The sequence below is a fragment of the Lutra lutra genome, chromosome 9, assembly GCF_902655055.1.
Source record: "Lutra lutra chromosome 9, mLutLut1.2, whole genome shotgun sequence".
Taxonomy (NCBI): domain Eukaryota; kingdom Metazoa; phylum Chordata; class Mammalia; order Carnivora; family Mustelidae; genus Lutra; species Lutra lutra.
Genome location: NC_062286.1, coordinates 21,550,574 through 21,574,488, shown reverse-complemented (window position 1 = coordinate 21,574,488; position 23,915 = coordinate 21,550,574). Strand labels below are relative to the sequence as shown.

General features: G+C 54.2%; 1 protein-coding gene across 4 annotated transcripts; it reads right to left on the bottom strand.

Annotated features, from left to right (window-relative positions):
- Positions 1-834: 834 nt before the first annotated feature.
- Positions 835-23,830, bottom strand: CAD (carbamoyl-phosphate synthetase 2, aspartate transcarbamylase, and dihydroorotase). Of its 4 annotated transcripts, XM_047743897.1 has the most exons (45): positions 23,491-23,822; positions 23,076-23,215; positions 20,540-20,669; positions 19,507-19,649; positions 19,200-19,341; positions 18,839-19,010; positions 18,441-18,626; positions 18,129-18,241; positions 17,654-17,799; positions 17,253-17,384; positions 16,878-17,111; positions 16,524-16,745; positions 16,138-16,326; positions 15,764-15,888; positions 15,462-15,592; positions 12,817-12,929; positions 12,117-12,361; positions 11,673-11,919; positions 10,975-11,073; positions 10,564-10,788; positions 10,304-10,486; positions 9,887-10,105; positions 9,458-9,625; positions 8,518-8,700; positions 8,285-8,389; positions 7,615-7,854; positions 7,290-7,371; positions 6,857-7,023; positions 6,533-6,697; positions 6,227-6,358; positions 5,841-6,042; positions 5,295-5,485; positions 5,069-5,209; positions 4,763-4,864; positions 4,224-4,320; positions 3,943-3,993; positions 3,606-3,650; positions 3,332-3,501; positions 3,146-3,220; positions 2,400-2,612; positions 2,099-2,224; positions 1,746-1,901; positions 1,558-1,659; positions 1,286-1,380; positions 835-1,188 (listed from the first exon to the last, which is right to left on the bottom strand). In XM_047743897.1, exons 1-45 carry the CDS (start codon positions 23,570-23,572, stop codon positions 1,086-1,088), a joined length of 6,729 nt encoding a protein of 2,242 aa, XP_047599853.1. In that variant the 5' UTR covers positions 23,573-23,822; the 3' UTR covers positions 835-1,085. The 4 variants fall into 4 exon arrangements, with proteins under 4 accessions (XP_047599853.1, XP_047599854.1, XP_047599855.1 ...); XM_047743898.1 differs by lacking the exon at positions 3,943-3,993 and having other exon boundaries at positions 23,491-23,820; XM_047743899.1 differs by lacking the exons at positions 835-1,188; positions 1,286-1,380; positions 1,558-1,659; ... (3 more) ...; positions 3,146-3,220; positions 3,332-3,501 and having other exon boundaries at positions 3,618-3,681; positions 3,933-3,993; positions 23,491-23,830.
- Positions 23,831-23,915: the final 85 nt, after the last annotated feature.

Here is a 23,915-nt window from a genome sequence, read left to right as displayed (position 1 = left end):
TCACATTGTTCTTCAGAAAATGGGTTCCTTCTTTCCCATCCCCACAGCTCTGTGCACAGAGCGGCTTCTTCCCGAACGACGCTGGTGGGGTCTGGACCGTCCTGAGCCGGCATGTGGCTGTCCAATCTGTCAAAGTGACTGGACGGCTTACCAGTAAGAGGCCTCAGATGATCTTGTTCATTCTTGTGCTCCCAGTACACATGGTGCTCTGTACTGGGGGGTGGGGGGGGGGTGGTAAGGAAAGTCTGCTGATCAAGAAATTTCTTTAATGCTAATAAAGTTCACGGGACGGAATGGAATAGTTCACATACTTTGTATGACCCACGGAAACCCTGACCTGCAAAGACACATGAGCCACTCCACCCGTCTCCAATCCCAGGGTTGTCAAGCCAAGCGCTCTTCTAAAGTCCAGTGTCAGCCAGAGGCTCCCAGGGACAGTAGGTGGGAGGAGCTACTAACAGTGATGGCCGCTGAACTCCAAGGCCAGGTTTTGAGGACACAATGGCCACCTCAACCACTGAAAGAAGAGGGGAGAAGAGTAAAGGGCTCACCAGGCAGGACCCTGTCACTCACATCAGGATTTTAGTGCAAAGTGAGGAAAGGCGGCTGCACAGGGATCGGGGCAGCGCAGGACCCAGAGAGCACCCACACAACAGCAACCCCCCCGGGCCCCAAAGAGCCCCGGCTCTGAATATGCAGCCAGAATGAGAGCCTGCCCAGCAAGGCCGCCCTTGGATTCGGGAAACTGTCCTCAATTTCCAGAAGAAAGCTGTGCCCATGACACTTAGCATCCTATGCCGAAGCCGGGATACGTGCAAGGAAGCAGGCCCTTACAAGCAGCTCAGCTGTTTATTTAGTCAGTAGAAAAATGACTTTACAGGTGTGCGGTGCGTAAAGGGAGACGGGGCCCCACCCCCACGCTAGAGCACTCCAGTCCAGTCCAGTGCCTGGTCTGCAGGGGTGCCCGTGAGCACGTGAGCTATCTGGATGCCCCAGAGCATCTCCTAAGTGTGCTGCCCCCGTGGGGGGCACCGATTTCGTGCCCGGCAGCTGGGCCTGACAAGAAGGGTCTGGCGAGCCAAGTCCTAGAAGCGGCCCAGCACGGTGGCTAAGAGAGCCATGCGTATGTACATGCCGTTCTCGGCCTGGCGGAAGTAGGCTGCTCGGGGGTCCGAGTCCACCTCCACACTGCAAGAGAAGGAAAAGGGTTGGCACACAGCCCACGATGGCCCGTTCGGGACCAGGCACCCTCCCCCAGCCAGCCCCCATTCTGAAGCTGCGTCACCTTATCTCATTGACTCGAGGCATGGGGTGCATCACAACCATCTTCTTCTTGGCCCGTGTCATGATGTGGGGGGTGAGGATGAACTGGCCGAAGCACTGTGAGTGAGACAGGGGCCCCATCAGCGCCTCAGGACCTGTGATCCTCCAGGTCCCCTCCACTCCAGCACTTAGTTCTCAGGAACGAGGGGCCCCGTCAAATTCCCGGGGCCCTGCCTTCCCCGCCACCAGTCTGGACACCGCGCAGCTCCAGGCCTCCCCTGACCGTGCACTCACAGCTTCATACTCCTGGCTGGAGTCGAAGCGTTCTTTCTGGATTCGAGTCATGTAGAGCACGTCGGTGTCGGGCAGGGCTTCCTCAATGCTCTCGAACTCCTCCTGGAGGGTGAGGCCGAGCCAGAGTGAATGCAGCGCCGGGTTCTTGCTGCCCAGCCCGCGCGCCCCACGACTTCCCGGGGCCTCACCTGCTTGGTGCCGCGGGCCGCCACAAAGGCCCGCACGTTGGCTGGCATGCGCAGGCTTGGGGGGGCCACGTAGCGCAGGCTGACGCGGTACTGGGTGAGCAGGCAGGCCAGAGAGTGCACGGTGCGCCCATGCTTCAGGTCCCCCACCATCGTGATCTAGGGGAGGAGCCTAATCACCAGGAAGGCCTTCAGACCAAGCACCGGCACCCCCGTTTTCCAGCTTCTGCTCTCAGGACCAGGATGGAGGCCTCCCTGCTGCAGCAGGCTTTTGTACAGAGAAGGTCCTTCCCACTGGCAGCCCCCCGCTCCGGAGCTTCCCCAGGCGGGCCCCCAAGCCCTGCCACGACCCTCACCGTCATGCCATTGACAGTCCCAAGCTCCTCCCGGATGGTGAAGATGTCCAGCAGAGCCTGGGTGGGATGCTCTCCGACCCCATCCCCCGCGTTGATCACTGGCCTCCGGCAGTGCTTGGCTGCCAGCTGGGAACACGAGAACAAGAAAGGAGAGCCTTGGCTTCTGCATCTCGATGGCTCCCACTCCCAGCCGAGTCCCACTCTTCCTGGGTCCCCCTCCCTGTCCGGCCCAAGCAGAGCCTCGCAGTCACGTCCCTGGACCATCCTACCCAACCCTGTCCCAGTGCGCAGAGGGCCTCACCTCCACCGCTCCGGGCTGGGGATGCCGAAGCACGACCACGTCAGCGTAGCAGCTCATGGTTTGCACAGAGTCGGCCAGGGACTCGCCCTTCTGGACCGAAGATGTGGCTTCCGAGAAGCTGAGCACAGCACCCCCCAGCCGGGCCATGGCTGCAGCAAAGGAGCTGCTGGTCCGCGTGCTCACCTCGTAGAACATGGAGGCCATCACCTTCCCCTGGCGGGAACGCAGGATTCAATGTAAACACGGCGGGTGCTCATCGTGGGGAGAGCACGGCTGCAGGCTGCTTCCCCCAGTGACACGGGAGGGGCACTGAGAGAACCCCTCCCTGCAGACCTCCTCGTGACCTGTCCTGACCTTGACGTTTCCGCGAGTGTCACACTGAGCTAAAGGCTCCACTTCCAAAAAAACCATTGCTGAGTATCTGAACAAGATACTCATTGTCTGGGGGAGAAGGGAATACCCAGTTCCATCCCATGAATCCGTCTGCATAGACCAAGTGACCAGGTTAGTAGGCTCATACACTCGTGCTCAGGACCCTGTCAGTCAGCTAACTACTGGTCAGAGGAGGGCAAATGTGGGGGTCTGGGGGCCTGGGGCAGCTAGAACTTCCAGAGCAGAGAAGGCTGAGTAACTCATGGTGGAGGGTTTAGACTCACAGGAAGGGACCTATGGCAGGAGAGGGGGATCCTTCTAATCACCACATAGCCCTGCTGACAGGGTCCTGGACCCACAGCCCTGACCCTGACCTTGAGTATGTCGAGGCTCCGCTCCTTCTGCACCATCATACGCAGTGTGTGTGCCACATTGAACAGGTGAGACATCTAAGAAAGACACCCACGTCAGCTGGAAAGGCAGTGGTCCCCAGAGGTCCTAGCCCCAACTTCCCAGATTCTCAAAGCTCTGGATGTCCCCATCCTCCCTCCCCCAGGCACCTGATCCTTGGTGAATTGCTGGACAGACAGGATATGTTGACCCACTAATGAGTGCAGCAGGGGTGAGGTCTGGGGGTGCAGCAGGCCAGGGGTCCCCAGGTTCTGGGGTGACGCCTGTCTAGGTACTGGTGGTGGTGGGTAGCAGGTGCCATCAAGAGTTCCCATCAGCTCTGCAGTGAGGGACGGGGCAGAAGAGGGGGGTCAGAGGGCTCCTCCTACACAGGCCAGCTGAGACAGGTCCCCGAGGTGAGCGTGTGTTCTGGGGGAGTCTCACCTGGCTCAGCTGCCTTCCGGGAGGACTTCTCCTTTGGCTCCTCAGCTACAAACAGGGCAACAGGACAGATGTAAGCCTGCAACCAGGGTTTGTGAAGATTCCCCATTTTCCCTGCACTCTGGACCACAGTGTCTGTGTTAAACCAACTCACACAACAGCAGCTGTAGCAGGTTAGGGGAAAACAAGAAGGACCGGCAGCCCGGGGGACACACAAGTGACTTCCCACGGGGGCTGCTTTGTGTGAGCAGTGGTGCCCTCCCAGGGCCCTCCCAGGCGGCCAAGGGATCCTAGGCAAGGGGGACGGCCAGGCTCACACCAACCAACAACCTGGATTTACCCCACGTTCTGCTGCCCCGTGGGATCCCAGCTCCCGGGCGGAGGAACACAGCTGCCCACAATAAGAAAGGGCCGTGAGAAGCTGCGGGGTGCCCACCTCATGCTGGGGAGACTGATTCATGCAGAGGAGGGTGGGTAGAACAAGTCAGACTAGCATGAGGGGACGGCCAAAGGGACAGGGTAAGTGTCCACCAGGGACACTGTGGGGGAAGAGGAGCCTGTCCCTCCACATCTCTAAGTCCAGGTGGCCCCATCCTCCACATCACAGGACCTCCCTCTTACCTGGCAGACCAGGATCGGAGGCTCGGTGGATTCGGGGTGGCAGATGGAAGCGGCCATCAGGAAGCCCTGGGACAGCCCGGCGGGGCCTTTCAGGTGTCTGGAGAGACACGGGCATTTTGCAAAGTACTGACCCAACTCCTCAAGTTCATTCCTCAAGAAAAGCCAAACCACTCACTGTCCACTGTGAGAATGGAATGGATCCCATTCTCCATCACCTCCCCTCAGATTTGTCCTTCTGCTATGCTGTGCTTGACAGAAAGAAACAGACTAACTAACCTTTTAGAAGCATGTGCTAGCCCCATGACAGGCCCTCAGATAAACCTCCAGCTGGGTTAATAAGAGGCTTATCTTTCCCCTAGGTAGGTAACCTCCTAAACTGAGAGTTGATTCCATCTTCTACAGCAAACAAAGAGGTAGGTGGTGGAAATCTTAAGTGTCAAGTACAGAGCCTTCTACCCTCAAACCACCCAAGAAAACACCGGTGTTGTTCGCCCTGTCCCTGGCTGCACCCCCCAACACACCCCCCAACCGCCGGATACCGTGGTTATCTCACTGGTGGCAGGGGCTGGAGGCGCGAGCTGGGGAACAGCCCCCTGAGGCCACTTGCGTACATCCTGTCCATAGCCGGGGGGCACCAGGACCTGCGGACAGAAGGCAGGAGTGGGCGAATAAGCCAGGGGCAAAGAGCCGGACTGAGACCCTGAAAGAATGGAAGCTGGCAAAAAGAAAAATCGTCTCAGGGGACCTGCGCCCACCCCCGTCCACGGCAGCTCAGAGAGGTGCTGGGCGGGAGGACAGTGGGACAGAAGTCACTACTGAGGATGGGGCTCGGGCCATACGCGTACCTGCCCATCGATATAGGCCACCTCCCCTCGCAGGACCACGCGGCGGACGGTGCCCTTCACCTTCTGCCCTTCGAAGGGCGTCCAGTGAGCCTTGGAGAAGGGCATGTGGCTGGGGATGGTCCACTCGTGCTCCAGATCCACCTGCCCAGAGTCACGGGTCAAGCGAGAGTCACGCGCTGCAGAGCCCCCCACCCCCACCCCGCCCGCCGGGCCTGCGCGCCCGCACCTCCACGTAGGTGTCCTCCTGGGGGGGCAGGTGGAAGATGCGGCGGGGGTTGTGGTGCAGGCGCTGCAGCAGGTCGTCCAGACTAAGCCGGCCCTCGCTGACGGCCGTCAGCAGCAGGGGCAGCATGGTCTCCAGCCCCGGGAAGCCGGGGGGAGGCTGGGGCCCACACTTCTCCTCCAATGTGTGGGGGGCTGGGAGGGAAGAGAGCAGCACTGTCAGGCCCGACCACCTCCCTGTCTGGGGAGTCACACAGGTCACCGGGACCGGACTGCTGCCCTACCCCGACGCTCGTCTCTTCGGGTTGGTTATGTGGGAAACAAGTACACGGGGTGGCTGCCACCCTGGGGGACTGCACCTTCCGCCCACCTTCCCGTATTTACGATTTTACTCATTTGCTCATCAGTTCCTTCAGGGAGGATTTATGGAGCACCCGTCACAGCCCAGGTGCTCTGCTACACGGGTCAAGGCCCAGTCCTCGCGGAGCCCGGAGGCCCTGAGCTGGGGCCCGAGCCCTGCTGGGCAGCGGTCCGCTGTGGGTCCTCTCACCATGGTCTGAGGCGAAGCAGTCGATGACAGCCATGTTCTCCCACAGGGCCTCCACGTCCTGGCGGGAGCCCAGCTCGGGCCGGACCTCCCCCTTCCCTGAGCCCAGGCGCTGCAGGTCATCGCGGCTCAGGAACAGATGGTGGGGGGCCACCTCACAGGTGACTGGCAGCCCCCGCGCCTTGGCAGCTTTAATCAGTAGGATCTGGGTGGGGGGAGAGTGGGGAGATCTAGCGGAAGCCTCCCTCACGCCCTGCCCGGCAAGGTCTCTGCTTCCAACTTCCCCTCTAGGAAAGGGACGGGGCAGACAGGCCGAGTGGTGGCTCCACGCTCCCTGAGCCCTCTGACCCCCAGCAGGAAGGGCCCCAGGACCTCCGGTGGACTCTCACCTCCTCCTTCCGGGCCACGTGACATATGTGCACCGAGCGCTGGGTAAGCTGGGCCACCATGAGGACGGCGGCCACACTCTGCCGCTCTGCGTGGGCCACAATGGGGAGGTGGGAGGGCCACGTCTCAAAGTGCTGGGGACAGAAAGAATGTAGCAAGGAGCGTGCAGAGCCTTTCCTGGTCTGAGCTCATCAGAGCCCAGAGCCCTCCTAGAGCTCTAGACACTTTACTGCTGTTAGCCCACTCTGTGGGGTCCTCAAGCTGGGAGGTACCAGCTGGCTGCCTCCTCCCACGGGCCCACTGCCTACCTCCATCCACTGGGCCACACTGTCTAGCCGAAGCTCAGAGAAGGTCTCGTTGAGGTAGAGCTTCAGCCCAGCTGCAGACCCGGCTACAGCACCCAGGGTTCCTGCATTTTCTGACGAGGCTCCGAGAAATAAGGCAAAGTCACAGCGGGCGCCAGCCTCTGCCAGCTGGAGAGGGCACACAGGAGAAAAGGCCTACTGGCACCCATGCCAGCCTGGCACCAGTGGCCTGGGCCCCTAGGCTTCTGCGAGGGGCAGAAAGAAGAGGGATCCGGGAGGCAGGCAGGGACATCCGGGACACCAGGAAGCAGGAGTGCCAGGGCTCACCTTCTGGGCCAGGGCGAGGGCCGGTGCATCAATGATGGGAGGCCGGGTATTAGGCATGGCGCACACCATGGTGACGCCCCCAGCCAGGGCAGCAGCAGTGCCTGAGGCAAAGTCCTCCTTGTGCGTTCCCCCCGGCTCCCGCAGGTGCACATGGATGTCAATCAATCCTGGGAGAACACGGACATGACAAGATTAGATGGCAGTTCAGAGACACGAAGGACATCAAACATGTGGACTGGGGTGGCAGGAAAAGCAGCAGCAACTGATACGAGCGAGAGGTGGCAAGCTTCCTCCAGCAGCGGCACAGTGGGTCGTGAGAACAAAGAGCTCAGAGAGGGCTAAGCTGGCCCCCACACTCTGGGCCGTCCAGACGGGGTCCGTACCGGCTGTTACCAGTGTGCAGAAGCCGGGTTCTGCCAAAAGATGCACTCACCGGGAAGCCGCACAAGCTTTTGGGAAGTCATACAGTCAACGTGCACCTTCAAAGGAGGGGCAGGCCCAATCTGGCCCAGGGCCTGCAGGTGAAAACCGCAGTCAGCTCTGATTTCAGGGAATCCCGGGAGTTGTAGGTAAGGACTGGGTTTCCCCCATAAACCAGGTTCTACTCCCCCTCTCTACCCACCTTCTCTCTCTTTCGCTGCAAAGGCTGGTTATTGGTCTACTTCATACCGAGATCTCCCAACCCCAAGGCCCCTCACTTCTCCCTCCGGCCCCATTAACACTGACTGCTGCCCTCCCAGCACCCAGGCCCCAGTCACCTCCACAAACAGTTTGGTGCACTTGATATCGATGATGAGGGGCACGGAGAAGTCAGCGGCCAGGCGCCGGGTGCGGTAGCCCTTAGTGACAAAGGAAGAAAGACGCCGGCCCCCGGCCCCGCGCATTGACAGGTTAATCACCAGCTCGAAGTGATTCTCAGCCAGCTGCTCCAAGATGCTTCGCTGCGGCGGGCACTCACCATCCACTGCCTCCTCAAAGTGCCAGTCCACAGCTGTTACCTGCGGCCCAGAGACAAGGTCAAGGGCTAACCTGAGCCTGGCGGGAGTCAGGAAGGACAGCCTGACGGGAGGGGAGGCAGCCTAGGAACCCATGGGGAGACTGGGGACCCACGGGGTGCAGACCGGGGCTGCTCTATTTGCTACTGGCAAAGTATGTTTCTTGACAGGAAAGACATCTACTCTACGGTTACCAAGGCCTGTGTGGTATGAGCCCTGCAGGCATGTACCTGCACGTACAGAAATAATATTCTGGAAGAAAATACACCAAAAAGGTTAATAGGGCCAAAGAAACTGTAAGAAACCTTTTTCCTTGCTTTTCTGCATATTCTATTTGCTCTATGTGGAATACACAGGACTTGTACAATGACAGAAAAAGCAGGGAAAAGAAGAATTCTCTGGTACGTGGGGTAGGCTGCGGGAGCTCCTGTACCTTGACGCCGTGCTCAGTGTAGAAATCGGCGGTGCCCAGACTGGCGTAGAGGCTGTAGCCCAGGCTCTCTAGCAGCCGCACGGTCGGGAGCAGCTCACTTTTGTTCTGCACCAAGCAGAAGCAGGAAGAGGTTGTGGGTCTCCCGTCTTCCACTTCAAGTCAGCCCAGGCCCAGAAAGCCAAGGCCATCTGCCCCAACCTCTCTGGGCAGTGCCCGCAGCCCGGGGTCTGTACCTTATAGCTGCCAATGGTCAGCAAGATGTTCTTCTTGGGGATCTTAAAGCCAGTGCTTAGCATGGCCTTGAGGTAGGCCTCGCAGCGGCTCTCCCCAAAGCCAGCCACCTCCCCAGTGCTGGTCATCTCCACGCCCAACACCACGTCGGCACCCGCCAGGCGTGAGAACGAGAACTGAGGGACCTGAGGGAGCAGAATGTGAGATACCAAGGCAGAAGGGGCCCAACTCTCCTCACCAGGAGCGGCAGCCACGGCCCCTTCTCCTTGGCCTCATCCAAAAGGCAAGGTTAGCTTTCCCAGCTGCTGCTCCGCCTGTCAGTCCCCTGCTTCCCAAACATACTCTGGCTCTTCCCTCAGTTTCCACTCTGCTAGTCCTTTCTTTCTTTTTTTTAATTTTAAATTTTTTAAAAAATAAACATATAATGTATTTTTATCCCCAGGGGTACAGGTCTGTGAATCGCCAGGTTTACACATTTCACAGCACTCACCATTCTGCTAGTCCTTTCTACAAGGCCTATTCCTTGGCCTTGGAACACTTCATCAATAAGCTCAGCAAATCAAACTTTCGGACTGTCCTTCAAGACCCAATTCAGATACCAACTCTCCTTCTAGGCCTTCCCAGGTCGCCCCTTTTGGAAGTGGCATCTCTTTTCTGAAAACTTCTCTGGCATCTTATTCTTATCTCTGCTACATAGGTTATCATAGACTGTAACAGAAGCAGGTTTTCGGACCCAACTTCCCTTGCCTCCCGTCACTCGAATGTGAGCTCCTAAGGGACAGACACCATCCTATCACCCTTACGGCCCAGTGGTGCTGTGCCCACAACAGCTGCTCGGGTTTATGTGCTGACTGACCTATCATGGGTGCGGTCAATGAACGCTCTCCCACTATGTGCCTCCTTGCTTCTGACCTCTAACCTCAAGGTTTCAATGCTCCATACCTTTACGCCCACGACTCCGGTGCCTGTCATGAGCCCCACAGGTTCCACTTCTTCCCCCATGATGACCCGTGTGGCCAATGCTACTAGGTCCACACCTAGTGTCTTGGAGACGAAAGGGAAGGAGCGAGAGACACGCACGTTGCATTCGATGACTTTTAGCTGGTCGTCCTGGGGCAGAAAGGGGACGGATCAGGCCTGCTGCACGCTGGGCTTGTTGATGCTACTCCACTGACCTTGACTCTCCCCCTGACTTAGCACTCTGTGGGTAGCCAGTCTGGAATAACTGTCACAAACCCTGACTAGGACCCCCTCCCTCCAGCTTCTGAGCCTACTCAGATGAGGGCAGAAGTGAGCAAGTGAGCCTTGCTGGCCCTGCGGCCCCACAGAATGAGGAGGTGCTAGTCCCTTCCCTCAGTCCGCTTTTACTACCTTGGCAATGAGCTGCAGATTGAAGGGTCCCGTGACCTGCAGCTCCTGGCCCACAGCATGCACGATGGCTTTAATCCGCTCTAGGGTTTTGGCAGTGATGTCTTGTGGTGGGGTCACCAGCGTGGCATCACCCGAATGCACACCTGCATTCTCCACGTGCTCAGAGATGGCAATGGCCGCCACCACACCATCACGGGCCACAGCGTCCACGTCAATCTCCTAGAGGGGAGGCGAGGGCAAGGCAATATAGGGCAGCGGGCCATTTTCTTCTCCCACTTGCCTTAGGAGGCTCCCTTCCTTTAACAACCCTCCTTCCCAGTCCACCATTTGACTACAGAGTGTTACAGGACCAAAGAGGGGAGTTTCCACCAAAGGCTGAGGAACCCACCCTTATAGACTTTTAGTCTGTGGCCCTACCTTGGCCTCCTGGATGAACTTGGAGATGACCACAGGGTGCTCCTTAGAGACGGCTGCCGCGCTGCTCAGGAATCGTTCTAGGTCTCCGTCAGTGTAGGCCACGTTCATAGCAGCGCCGCTCAACACGTAGGAGGGGCGCACCACGCAGGGGTACCCCACTGTCTGGCAGAACTGGCGAGCAGACTAAGGGTACAGCTGGGTTGGTCATGCTCACCCCTGACCTCCTCCAGCTTCCAGCCCCCCACCAGGCCCCAGCCCACCTCTAGGTCACTGAGCTCCCTCCACTGAGGCTGGCTGATACCGATGGTGTCGAGGAGCCGGGAGAACTTGAAACGGTTCTCAGCTGAGTCGATGGCTTCGGGGGATGTGCCCAGGACTCGGCACTGCTGCCGATGCAAGGCCATGGCCATGTTGTTGGGCAGCTGCCCGCCCATGGAGAGGATCACGCCTTCGGGGTTCTCTAGCTCATAGATGTCCATCACCACCTTGGTGTAAGAGGAGGAGCAAGTGGAGGCAGCCGGTGGTCAGGGGTCTGGGCCTTCCCACTCACTGCTCCTCACCCTCTACCCACTTCCCCTCACACCCCACAAGTTCCAAGGAATCTTGGTCAGCCAGCCACTCCCATGTGACCCTGGCCCCGCAGGCAAATGAGCGGTCTTCATTCCTCTCACCTCAAAAGAGATCTCATCAAAGTACAGTCGGTCACACATGTCATAGTCTGTGCTGACAGTCTCTGGGTTGTAGTTCACCATGATGGTCTTATAGCCCATCTGTGACAAAGAGGGAAATGAGATTTAGCTAGGAAGTGGGAGAAAGAACAGAGAAAAACTAGGGCAAAACCCCCTCCTTCTTTTTTCTTTTTTTAAAGATTTTATTTATTTGACACAGAGAGATCTCAAGTAGGCAGAAAGGCAGGCAGAGAGAGAGAAGGGGAAGCAAGCTTCCTGCTAAGTGGAGAGTCTGATGCGGGGCTCAATCCCAGGACCCTGAGATCATGACCTGAGCCGAAGGCAAAGGCTTAACCCAGTGAGCCACCCAGGCACCACAAAACCCCCTACTTCTACAACACTTCAGCTTTCTCTGAAATGGCTGTGAGGGACACCTGCCTTGGGAGGGAAGCAGGGCCAGCACTGGAGGAATCAGAGAAGTATGTACGAAGTGTTGGAGAAAAGACACATGCCCTGTGAGGCCCAAGATGGCCTAAGGGGAGGGCTCCCTCTCACACCTAACCCCACTCCTCCCAAAGCCCTAAGACAGATGAAAGTGTAGCAGTCAACAGAAAGTGCCAGGGCCAAGTGTGGGCAGGAGGCGACTGCTGGACCCGAACGGAGCAGTTAAAGGGAACAGCATGAAAGACCAGCTCTCGGACCTTTCGGAGCTGCCGGATGCAGCCCACGGCACACCAGTCAAACTCAACGCTGGAGCCGATCCGGTAGACGCCAGAGCCAAGGACCAGGACATGAGGCGTTCGGAAGGTGAGGTCATGGGTGGTGCCCCAGTAGGTCAGGTACAAATAGTTGGTCTGGGCTGGCCACTCGGCCGCAACTGTGTCGATCTGTTTCACCGCTGGGCAGATCCTCTGTTCCTGCCGCAGCTTGCGAACGGCCAGCTCTGTGCTGAAGGAGAAGAAGGGTCAGAAACGGAGCCCTGGGGGGTGTGGCAGGGTGGACTATGTAGACGAGTGAGGTCCTGGGGCAGCGAACGGAGAGGAAGACAGCCCAGGGACGAAGGTCAGAGGCCTCCAAAGCTCCGAGGGCCATGCACTAGTACAAAGGCCCCACATCCTCCGCCCCACGCCCTTACCACCTCTGACCTCAGAACGGCAAGGGCAATCTGCTTGTCTGAGAAGCCGAGGCGCTTGGCCTGCTGCAGCAGGTCTGGGGGCAGAGGCCGTCCGCGATGCTGTTCCAGCAGCTGCGCGTGCGCCACGATCCGCTTCATCCCGTGCAGGAACCAGCGGTCGATGCGTGTGAGCTCGTACAGCCGCTCCACCGAGTAGCCGGCCCACAGAGCTGCCGCCACCACGAAGATGCGCTTGTCGGTTGGCGTCTCCAGCTCCTAACGGGGAGGGCGGACAGATGGATACGGCAGGACTGCGGAGAGGGACGTGTCCAAATGTTACGCATAACAGTCCCAATCCTTTTGCAGCGCCTCAGAAAGCCTGAAAGCAGCAGCACCACTGTTTTAGGAGAGGAAGCTGCAGAAAAGGAACAAGAGCCAAAGCTCTGTGATGGCGAAAACCTGTAGGCAAATCTTGGCTCTGCCTCCTGGCTGAGCAGCCAGCACAAGCTCCTCGAGCTCTCTAGGCCTGTCTCACTCTTCCTGGAAACGAGCTTAAGAATACATCCTCGTGTAACGATAGAAGGGATGAACCGGGATGAACTGCAAATTCTCAGCCATGTGGAAACACAGCAACACAGTAACGACTGCTGCTCTTAGCGGTAACAAGCCCGTGGGATGAGGGCAGAGGGGGTCCACTTCAGGGGTGCTGTCAGGGGAAGGGAACCACTTACCATATCACTGACCGGCTTTACCGTGTGATCAAAGCCCACACAGTTCTCATCTACCATCCGAAGAGCCTTCTGGAAGGCCTCCTCAAAAGAACGCCCAATGCCCATGACTTCACCTGGAGGAACAGGATGTAAGGACTGAGGGCCTGGAGGCAGGAGGTGCTGCCCAGAATTTCTACGACTTAGGTCTCTTGGGACAAGTCTCATGGTGGTAGTATGTACGGTGTCTCATTGTTGAGGAATCTTCCATGGAAGTTCCTTTCCTTAGCATTTTCATGACCTGTGTTTCTTAGTGACCCCGGAATCAAAATGTCTAAAATGGACATGGGGATACTGGAACATATCACAGTTTATCACAGTGACCCAACCCCCAACGGTTATCCACTTAATTTGCTTTATTCCAATGATGATGACACTGTCTGGGATCTGTCTCATCCTTTCAAACTTCTTGACAGTCTGGATAACAGGAAGATGACCCACTACTCTTTGGATCCATCCAGAGATAATCACGTTTACAACGCTTATTTTGAAGTATTTCTTCCTGGACTTTTTTTTCAAATAGGTTTTATATATGGTTATAGAACATGTACAATTTCCAACCTGCTTTTTCTCTCATCATAAGCTTGTTCCCACATTGCTGTGTGATCTTATTACCAACCGTTTAATTCCTGTATGATTTACCGTAACTGAACTGCTCACTTCTGCAAGGACACCTAGCTTTGAAGTGTTTATCCTTCTAAGTGAGGCTGTGATGTCTTTAGGGCTTTGGATTATCTCCTTAGGATACATTTTCAGAAGTGCAGGGGCAATAGATAAGGCCCTTAATAAATATTACTTGCTTCACAGAAGCTTGTGATTCATAATACACAGAGTAAGTCTAACCACCTTCTAAGAAATATGTACAATTATTTTAAACAATCTTTGCTCACAAATGAAAATGTTACCTCATTTTAAATAGATTTTTATTTACTAATAAAAGGGAACTCCCATCTCTACAAACCTTCCAGGTTTGCTTATTAATCTCCTCTTCCATTAAGTTTTTTAACGTCCTCTGACAATTTACCCTAGGATCTTCAAGTATTTCTTAACAATGATATTTTTCTAATTACAATCCTAATTGTTTCTTTAAAAGGATTTTAAAACGCTAAAATGCTAATAGTAGTGTTAGGGAAGTGGATGATAAAGTGATTTTATTCAACTCCTTTATAATATGCTTATATTATAAAAGCGTTGATCTGGGGCAAAAGAGAAACCCTCCACATTCATACATGCATGTGTATGAAGACTCTGGAATCACTCATATATATACACATCTATCTCCAGATTAATGTGTGTGTGACATGATTATAGACGATTATTCTTTTGTGGTTCAACTACTTTGCTAATCTCTCAATGGTTCATATATCTTACTTATATAATAAAAGTTATAAAAAGTTACCAAGATCACATTCTAAGGACACTTCAACAGACAAAAAACATTTAAAGGTCTCATCTGGGAATCAATCTTTTTCCTATTTTCAGTCTACTTCTCTTTACCAACAACTTAATTATGGCTTCAATCCCATGTTTATTATAATTTTCATGTAACAGAAAATTCATCTCCAGAAGGAACAACTTGGCAGTCTTGTATGATTCCTAAAAATTCCAAAATAATATCTGAGCTTCCTTAGACTTGCTTGTTTAAAGGCTACTATTGCTCTTAATGGAAATTTGGAACATAATGAAATGCTCTTATCCTTAGCTGGAAGCACTGTGGTATGTGAAATGCTGGCTTTGGTTGAAATGTTTCAGAACAGTCTAGAGTGACTTAAAGGGACACCACAGGGAAGCGTGGTGACTCAATTCCAACACATTCGACCACTTGGATGTTGACCATTACACCCAGTCATTGTTCGCTGCTACGTTTCCTCGTTTTTATGAAAAAGTTCTCAGATGTCCTACTCTGATCTTAAACGTTGTGTTAAAACAAAAACAAAACCAAAAACAACGTGGTGACCATGGCAGAAAGCACCTGGAGGAGGAGATGGGCGGACACCAGCTGCCACGGCAGTTCTCAGAACAGCAGGCCTCACTTCCCCGAAGCATCAGTACTCAAATTCGCACAGAGAACAAACTGTCATTGGTATTAAAAGCCTAGTGATGAGGCCTGGGCAAAATGCAACGCCAGGCCGTGGGTAGAGTTTCACGAAGCCGCTCTTGCCGCCGACAGGAAACAAGAGTGTGACAGAGGTGCGTATAACTAGCAACTGGATCTAGCTTTCCATTCTTGGCTCTACCCTCTCCTCAGCCCCGTCACTTGCCTTCTGAGGGCACCTCAGTTTACTCATTTGTCAAGCGGGAGAGAGGAGCTAGTCTGATGGCTAACACACCCTCCCAGAGATTCTGACACGCCTGCCATCCGGGGAGTGGAGGTGGCATGTGTTTTCTGGCACAGAATTCCAGATGCCTCTGAGTCCCACTCTTGATGAGGACTACCAAGTTTGAAACGTCCCTGTGAGCTCTCAGAAACCATGTTCTCAAGCTGCTGCTAACACTGGATCTGAAAGGCTATGCCAGAGAACTAACTCTATGACATTGTAGATTCTTAGGGCTGCTTGGAACCCAAAGGGTGACCTGAGGAAGGGTGTCCTGGGGCATGTCTCTCTCACCAACGCTCTTCATGCAGCTCCCGATCTTTGTGCTGACGCGTAGGAACTTGCTGAGGTCCCACCGAGGGATCTTGACCACACAGTAATCCAGGCTGGGTTCAAAGGCTGCTGTTCCCCCCGTCACGGAGTTCCTGGGAGCCACCAGGTGAAGGTGCCAGGACAGAGCGGGAGATGTAAACAGTGAGCTGCCAGACAGCTTGCTCTGTCCCCACACGTTCAGACCAATGTCCTTTCCATAATCCCTGTCCCGTGAATGTTTTCTTCAGCTCCCCTCCCCGTCTGATCTTTCCCCACCCTCGTACCTGAGCTCAGGCAGAGGGATGCCCAAAGCTAGTTTGGCTGCCACATAGGCCAGTGGATAACCCGTGGCCTTACTGGCCAGGGCAGAGCTGCGAGACAGCCTGGCATTCACTTCAATGATGTAATACTGCAAAGAGAGAGAGAGAGAGTGTCACCAGATAACTGGCCCAGAAGGCCTACCTAAGAGAGCTATCAGGAGGGCCAGAAAACAAAGCCCTCTCTGAAGGGAGAGATAGCAAAACCACCACCCCCAACCCAGTCCAACCCTACCGGGCAATCCTGACTTCTACTCCAAGGTCTGCAGGGTCAAAAGTCCTCAAAATTACAGACGGGGGTCTACCAGCCAGAACATCACCTCCAGGGCCTAGAGTCTTACCTGCTCAGACTCGGGGTTCAAGGCGTACTGCACATTACACTCCCCAACAATCCCGAGGTGCTGGGTCACCTTGATGGCTGTCTGCCGCAGTAGCTGGTATTCCCGGTCATTCAGCGTCTGGCTTGGAGCCACCACTATGGACTCACCAGTATGGATGCCCAGTGGGTCCAAATTCTCCATGTTACACACCTGTGAAAGAGGTTCCCATGGAGGGCACTGCCAAAGGGAGTCAAGAGAGACAGGAGACTGCATCCCACGGTCTGCTGCTTCTGGTGAGAGCCCACTGTGGGTCTCAGGGACACCGAATCCTCACAGATCGGAGCGCCAGGCACTGCTCTTACCAGACCTCATACTGCCGACAGTACCCCCACCCCACCGTTACTCACCGTGACACAGTTGCCATAGGCGTCTCTCACCACCTCGTACTCAATCTCCTTCCATCCCTTCAGGGACTTATCGACCAGCACTTGGCTTGTATGGGCAAAAGCTGGGGCCACAAGGGCAAACAGCTCCTCCCTGTTGGAGGCAAAGCCAGAGCCCAGGCCACCGAGGGCAAAGGCAGCACGCACCAGCACGGGATACCCCAGCCGCTCGGCGGCTGCCTGGGCCTGTAAGGAGCAGAAGAGATGAATAAACAGATCAGGCCTCGACTGCTGGCTGCACAGAGGGTGCCTGGCCCCAGAGAAAATAAGATACAAGGACAATGACATCCTTCCACCGTCCTACAGCCAGCCTCGAACCTGTTCAAGAGAATTTGCCGCCTCACTGGGGGCCACGTGCTCGCCGATCTCTGCCATCCTGGAGGCAAAGGCACGCCGGTCTTCCGTCAGTTCGATGGTCTCCACAGGTGTGCCCAGGACACGGACCCCATACCGAGCTAACACTCCGGCCTTTGTCAGCTCCACACCACAGTTCAGAGCTGTCTGGCCCCCAAAAGTCAGTAAGATGCCATCTGGGCGCTCATTACGGATCACCTGAGGGAGGAGAGGAATAATAGGCATTAGGACCTTGGGGGTCCATAGGAGAGGATCAAAGGAGTTTAGGACCCAAAAAGACCACAGGATCCCCCTACCCAAGTTGGTCCCCTCCTCAGACCAGCCTTACCCCAGTCATACCTGGGTTACGTAGTGAGGTGTTATGGGTAGGAAATAGACCTTGTCAGCCAGCCCCTGGGAAGTCTGCACTGTGGCGATGTTGGGGTTGATCAGCAAAGTCTGGATGTTTTCCTCCTTCAGGGCCTTAATTGCCTAGAGGGACAAAAATGGCCTATCAGCCTCGCCTGCAAAAACAAGACTATCAACGGTCTTAGACCCCCAGCGTGTCTCTTCTTCTCTCCCTCTCTGTGCTCTCAGTCCCTAATAACCAATTCCTTTTCCTCAGCACCTCACCTTTCCCCATGTTCCCCAGATCTCCTGGTTCATTCCCTCCCTACAACCAACGTTCACGCCTCAGCCCTCTCAAGACTACCCATTCCTGAGAGTCACACACCCAGAGGACAGGGACGGACACGCTTTACCTGAGAGCCTGAGTAGTCAAACTCTCCAGCTTGGCCAATAGAGAGGCCCCCAGAGCCCAGGATCAGAACCTTCCGTGGTGGTGGAAGCCCAGAGCCTGGGCTGGGAATTCCAGGTGGACAGAGGCGCTCAACCAGCCGCTCTCGAACTGTGGAGGCCAAGAAAGTCATAGAATGTTCAAGCTGAATGAGAGCTGAGAGATCATCTACATCAACTCCCTAGCTTTACAGCAGAATCCAAAACAAGTCATCCCTCTAATGAGTAGCAGAGGCAGGACAAGAACCTAGGACTCAAGATCCTGGAGTTTATTTTCCCGGAAGAGGCATAAATAATCATCGTGGCTTGGTTGCTTTCCCATCCCATCCCCTTCACCTACCAAGCATACCTCCCTTTCCTGGGGGCATGTCCATCTTATGCCCGTCCCAGAGCCAACCCTGTTCTTAGTTCTCCACAACCTGGATCTACTCAGGTGCTTACCTGTCTGGCCCCCAGGGTTCCCAGCTGTGGCTTCTTTCACAGTTTCCAGAAAGATATCAAAAAGTAACTCCATGTCTGAAGGACCAGCTTGGTGCTCTGGGTGAAACTGAACACTGTCGAAGAGAGGACACGCGTCAAAGAGATGGGGTCACGGAACCTGCCATCATCCCTGGCTTGGAATTGGCAGTCTTGGGGGCAGGTAACAGGATAGATGATGGGGCCCACTGCTGTGCTTTACTTTTTTCTCTTCAAGACCCTGGGGCTTCCACGCTGTAGACAGTCAGTCACCCTGCTGGAATCGCCCAGACTCACCTGAAGAACGGCAGGCTGTCGTGTACGATGCCTTCGTTGGAACGATCATTGGCGTTGGTAAAGAGAGGAAGCCAGCCTGCTGGCAGTGAGTCTGTTTCCACAGCAAACCCGTGGTTCTGGGATGTCAGAAAGCAGCGCCCAGACCCCACCAGCAGGCATGGCTGATTATGGCCTCGGTTCCCATATCTGGAGATGGAAGCACACTGAGTCACTGGCCCCTTTCAACCCCCGCCCCCCACCCTTCACCACTCTACCGAACCCAGCTTCTGTTGCACTCAGCACCGTCAACCGGCCCCTGCTCCTGTTTCAACACTAACCAACACCAACTCTATTCCCATCCCCAGACTCCCCACCGCTCACGTCAGTAGTGCGGGCCTTCGTCTCCCCACAAGTCCCACCTCATCTTGTATGTCTTGGCCCCAATGGCTAAGGCCAACAGCTGGTGTCCCAGACAGATCCCGAAGACAGGTCGGGGATTAGGCTCAGATAAGACACGGCTCAGTGTGGATACCACACTGGGATAGGAGGCGGGGTCACCAGGGCCATTACTCAGGAAGACACCCTCATACTCTGGAGGGGGCAGAAAAGATGATGTCAAAACCAGTCGTTGAACCAGAGAGACACACTCGCAGCCCTTACCATCAGAGCAAAAGCCCTGATCTCTGTCTCCTTCCCTGCAACTTAGAGCAACTAGACCAAGGGACAGATCTTCCACCCATGCTGCCTGCCTGAAGCCCTGTACACACCCCAGCTACTCACCCCGGTTGTCTAAGGCGTGGTCCCACGGTACCACTGTGACCTCAGCACCACGCTGACAGAGACATCGGATCTGATTATACTTGAGGCCACAATCCAAAGCAAGGATCCGAGGGGTGCCCCCTGCATTGAACACCCGTGGAGCCTGAGGAATAAAGGACAACAGTTGGCAGCTGTGATCAGTAAGGACAGACAGACACACACGAACCCCTGCCTGAGGCCTCAGCTCATCTGCCCTCAAAGATCACCCCAGTTATGGTGATAATAAAACTACCCGAGCTTGCGCCACTCTCCCACTCTACCTCGGTACCTTAATTGAGACCTCTGGCACCAGGGGGCGGGCATTCGGGTCCAAGAATGGCAGTGCTGAAGGCTCTGTCCCATCCTGGACCAGCTTCCCCAGCAGAGACCCTTGCTCTCGCAACTTCTTAGTCAGCTCCCGGGTATCCACTCCTGTCAAAAGGGCGCACTCTCAGAGATCACACTCCCCCAACTCAGTCATGCGAGCGGTTAGACTTTCAGAAGCACTGCATTCCAGAACCCTGAGTCACACACAGCTGTTCTAGGGGCATCAAGATCCTGGGCCATCCTGATGGAAGTACACTACCATGAAGTGTTCTTGCTAAAAATATCACATCTGAATTGAACCACGACTTCTAGATTTGTTTACAGAAAATAATACTGGGAGACAAAGAATATGCTAAACAACACTACAGGAGCGTAATCAACAAAACGCGGACTGTGGGATGCTCTAAAGGAAAACGCACTTATTTTTGTCAAATGGGTTATAAGGTTCGTTGATCAAAGGGACATATCAACCGAATGTAATACACAGATCTTACTGAGATCTAGATTCAAATAAGCGGTAAAAATCATTTCGATAATAGAGAAATTATAAATGTTGCCTGGATTTTTGATATTAAGAAATTACTGTTACTTTTTTAAAGACACAATAACGTTATTGTGATTTTGTTTTAAAAAGTATTCCTGATTGCTTTTTTCACAGACACTGAATTATTTGTGGATGAGATGATACAATGTTTGAGATCCGCTTCGAAAAAATGAGGGGGTTCTAGTCATAGTGGTGAAATAAATTTAGTACTGAGTTAATGATTACAGAGGCTGGGGGTTCATTATATTATTTCCTCCTTTTTTATGTTTGAAATTTTCCATTGGAGCAAGAGCTCAGTTCCTTCTCCAACCCCCAAACCCCAATGTAAACCTTCCAAATCTGATACATTCTATCGCAACCGCGGACTCAAGGCCCCAAAGTGAGTAAGACATCTCTTCTTTCCACGCAGGCACCTGGGCTCTGCCCAGAAATGATCACGCGTGCGCCATACCTTGCAGGCCAGGGATCCCGTGCTGCTGCAGCCACTGGTGTAGGGTGCGGGTGGCACTCCAGTGGCTGGGCGTGGGGCAGCACTCTCCCACCACCAGTCCTGCCACATGGATCCCCGAGGATTCAAACCACTGTCAACCAAAGTAAGAGACTGTGAGGAGCCCAGGGCCACATATCTTCCTATCTTCTTTTCCCATCGTACAACAGGGGCCCTACACTTCAGCCACACTGAAAGGACTGGCAGTCCTTTAACACACCAAGCAACTCACGCTTTTGCCTTTCCCCATATGAAACGCTGAACACCAGGCCCCCATTAATAACCGAGAATGAGCTTTTCCTTTCCTTTTCTTTAATCCAAAACAGAGATTACAAATCCCATTTCTGTGCAGATATCCAGGGCAGTCTGTGCCTCCTTAGGGTTCACTTAGACTCACTTTACTTCTTGCTATTTACATTGTATATAAATGTGTTTCTGGATCTCTCTACCACAAGAACTATGAAGGCCTCAGGAACAAGGAGCCTGACACATAGTAGCAGTCAACATTTACTGAGTGCCCACTTAGTGCCAGGCATTGTAACAGACGTTGGGGGAGGAGCAGTGAGTGTGCAAAAAGACAAGGTCCTGTCTTCACCATGTTAATTTGCTACTTAAGGAGCCTGAAAATTGGGGCGCCTGGGTGGGTCAGTGGGTTAAGCCTCTGCCTTTGGCTCAGGTCATGATCTCAGGGTCCTGGGATCGAGCCCCGCATCGGGCTCTCTGCTCAGCAGGAAGCCTGCTTTCCCCTCTCTCTCTCTGCCTACTGCTCTGCCAATTTGTGACTTCTTTCTCTGTCAAATAAATAAATTTTAAAAAAAGGAGCCTGAAAATTATCAAAACAACAATAAGATTATAATTACAGAGTATGAGAAAAACAGAATGTAAGATAGATGCAAATGCTTTATTAAATAAAAGTTTAAGGTAGGACGGTAAGCATGATTATGCCCCTCCCCCCTCAGTAGGAGATTATCATTAAAACAAAGTTAATGCAAATTCGCTACTCAGTATATAAACATTTAATAACTAAATAGAGAACTGGGTCAACTATGTGGGAGGGGACGGCATACTGAAGTCACGTATGTTTAGTGGTAGAAAGTTTAAAAGACGATGGCTGTTGAGTGCTCCTCAGGCATCTGCGGGATAGTGCGGCAGAACCCTCCATGGCCAGGTAGACTCATCTGTATACAGATGGGTGCCTTCATAGCACATGTGTCACAGAATCATCCGCGGGGGACCTTCATCCTGGCCCTGTTAACTGTCTCGGTTTTGCGGGTTTGCAAATGTTTATTTTGTCAGTGTGCCTACAGCCGACAAAGCTGAAGACGGACCATATGTCAACCACCACACTGCATTATAAACAAGAAAGTAGTCTATTTACAGGTTGGTGATGAGGAATGGCCCCTTCCAGGACCTAGCGTTCCTCTCCTAAGAGTTAGGGTGAATTAAAGAATTAACGGCTCACTAAGCCTGGAAAACCAGGACAAAATGCACTTCAAGGAATACTGCACCTAAGCTGCGGTGGTTTCCACTAATAATCTGTCAATTTTTTTCATTAGTTGAACTCTCGGTGCAACTTAGTTTCCAAATTCCAGAGAATAGGTAGAACCTCACTGTGGGAGGAGACTGAGTTTTCTTATCTAGAGATAAGAACTCTACTGAAAAGTGGCAAAAATGAGTCAAGGTCAGAAAATAGGTTTAAAAAGAGTATCCGCGGGGTCCCTGGGTGGCTCAATCTGTTGGACATCTACCTTCGGCTCAGGTCATGATCCTAGGGTCCTGGGATGGAACCCCATGTCTGGTACCCTGCTCCCGGGAAAGCTGCTTCTCCCTCACCCTCTTCCTGCTGCTCCCCTGGCTTGTGCTGTCAAATAAATAAAATCTTTAAAAAAATAAAAGAAAAGAAAGGAAGTATCAGACTGACTGTGTGGTAGATGAACTGGGACCCACCCTCACTGGGAAGGGTGTGACCCTAGCTTCCAGTCCCTTTCCCACTATGTAATCTTTTTTTTTTTTTTTTTAAGATTTTATTTATTTATTTGAAAGAGAAAGACAGTGGAGAGGGAATACAAGCAGGGGGAGTGGGAGAGGGAGAAGCAGGCCTCCTGCTGAGCAGGGAGCCCAATGCAGGGCTAGATTCCAGGACCCCGGATCATGACCTAAGCTGAAGGCAGCTGCTTAATGCCTGGGCCAGCCAGGTGCCCCTCTTTCCCACTATGTAATCTTAAAGCATTGTCCCCAACACACCACTCTGCTGCTAAAAAATCTTCACCGGTTCCTTACCAAAGCCCAGACTCTTTGGCTTGGCATCCAGCGAGCGTTCTGTGCCTCTCAAGATACTTCAAGCCCTGGGTAGGATTTGTCTTATCACTTCAAGTGTGTGTGTGTGTGTATCTTTGTTCTCTCCAGGATGCCTAACTTAATGTCAATGTCTTCACTTGACTAATAGTTAACGATCATTGGTTTGAAAAGAAAAGTAGAGAAAGCATTTGGGTGTGGCTACCTTACTGAGACCGAACTCATCCACTTCATCTGTGGGGATGCCATAGTTGCCGATCAGAGGATATGTCAGCACTAAGATTTGTGCTTTGTAGGAAGGGTCAGTGAGGGCCTCGGGGTAGCCGACCATGCCGGTTTGAAACACTGCAAGAAAAAGGCAGGGCTGGGGCTCGGGCAGGGCTGGGGCTGGGGCTCGGAAGGGACATCCTTCACAACACTGCTCTGCGCGATGACAATGCCCCAGCGGTGGCTGCCTTGACCTTGAGGGATGAAAGGGGCTGGGATGGGGACAGGGGCACCAAATGGGGGTGGGAAGAGGGTATGCAGGCGGGAAAATGGCGGGTTTGGGCAGGGCAAGCTGGGCAGAGAGGGGCAGCAGAGAGTGGGATGAGGTCGGCAACCGGCTCGAGCTTGCTTACCCACTTCCCCGGCAGTCGACACAGTGGCCCCAAAGGGCTGGCCCCGCAGGACCGACCCATCCTCCAACATCAGGGCCGCCATGGGAACGGAGCTCAGAGGCGGGGGCGAGCACAGAGAAGCGGCAAGCGCAGCAAGCCCCAGCCGGTGCTGGAACCACGTGAGGTCGGCGCGCCAGGAGTCGGTCCACGTGGCTAACCGCGCTGGTGGCTGGAGCGCGGGCCGCGGAAGGCGCAGGAGCTCCAGGCGCGCTGGGCGGAGGCGGACTGCGGCGGCGCGAGCTGCCGGCAGCGTGAGGGGCGGGGCCCAGCACGCAAGGGGCGGGGCCAAGCTAGCAACAGCGTGTCGGGCGTCTCCTCTACCCTCCCTCCCCACCAACTCCGCCCCACTGCAAAGTCCTGGGAAAACTAGGAAAGAAAACCGACTA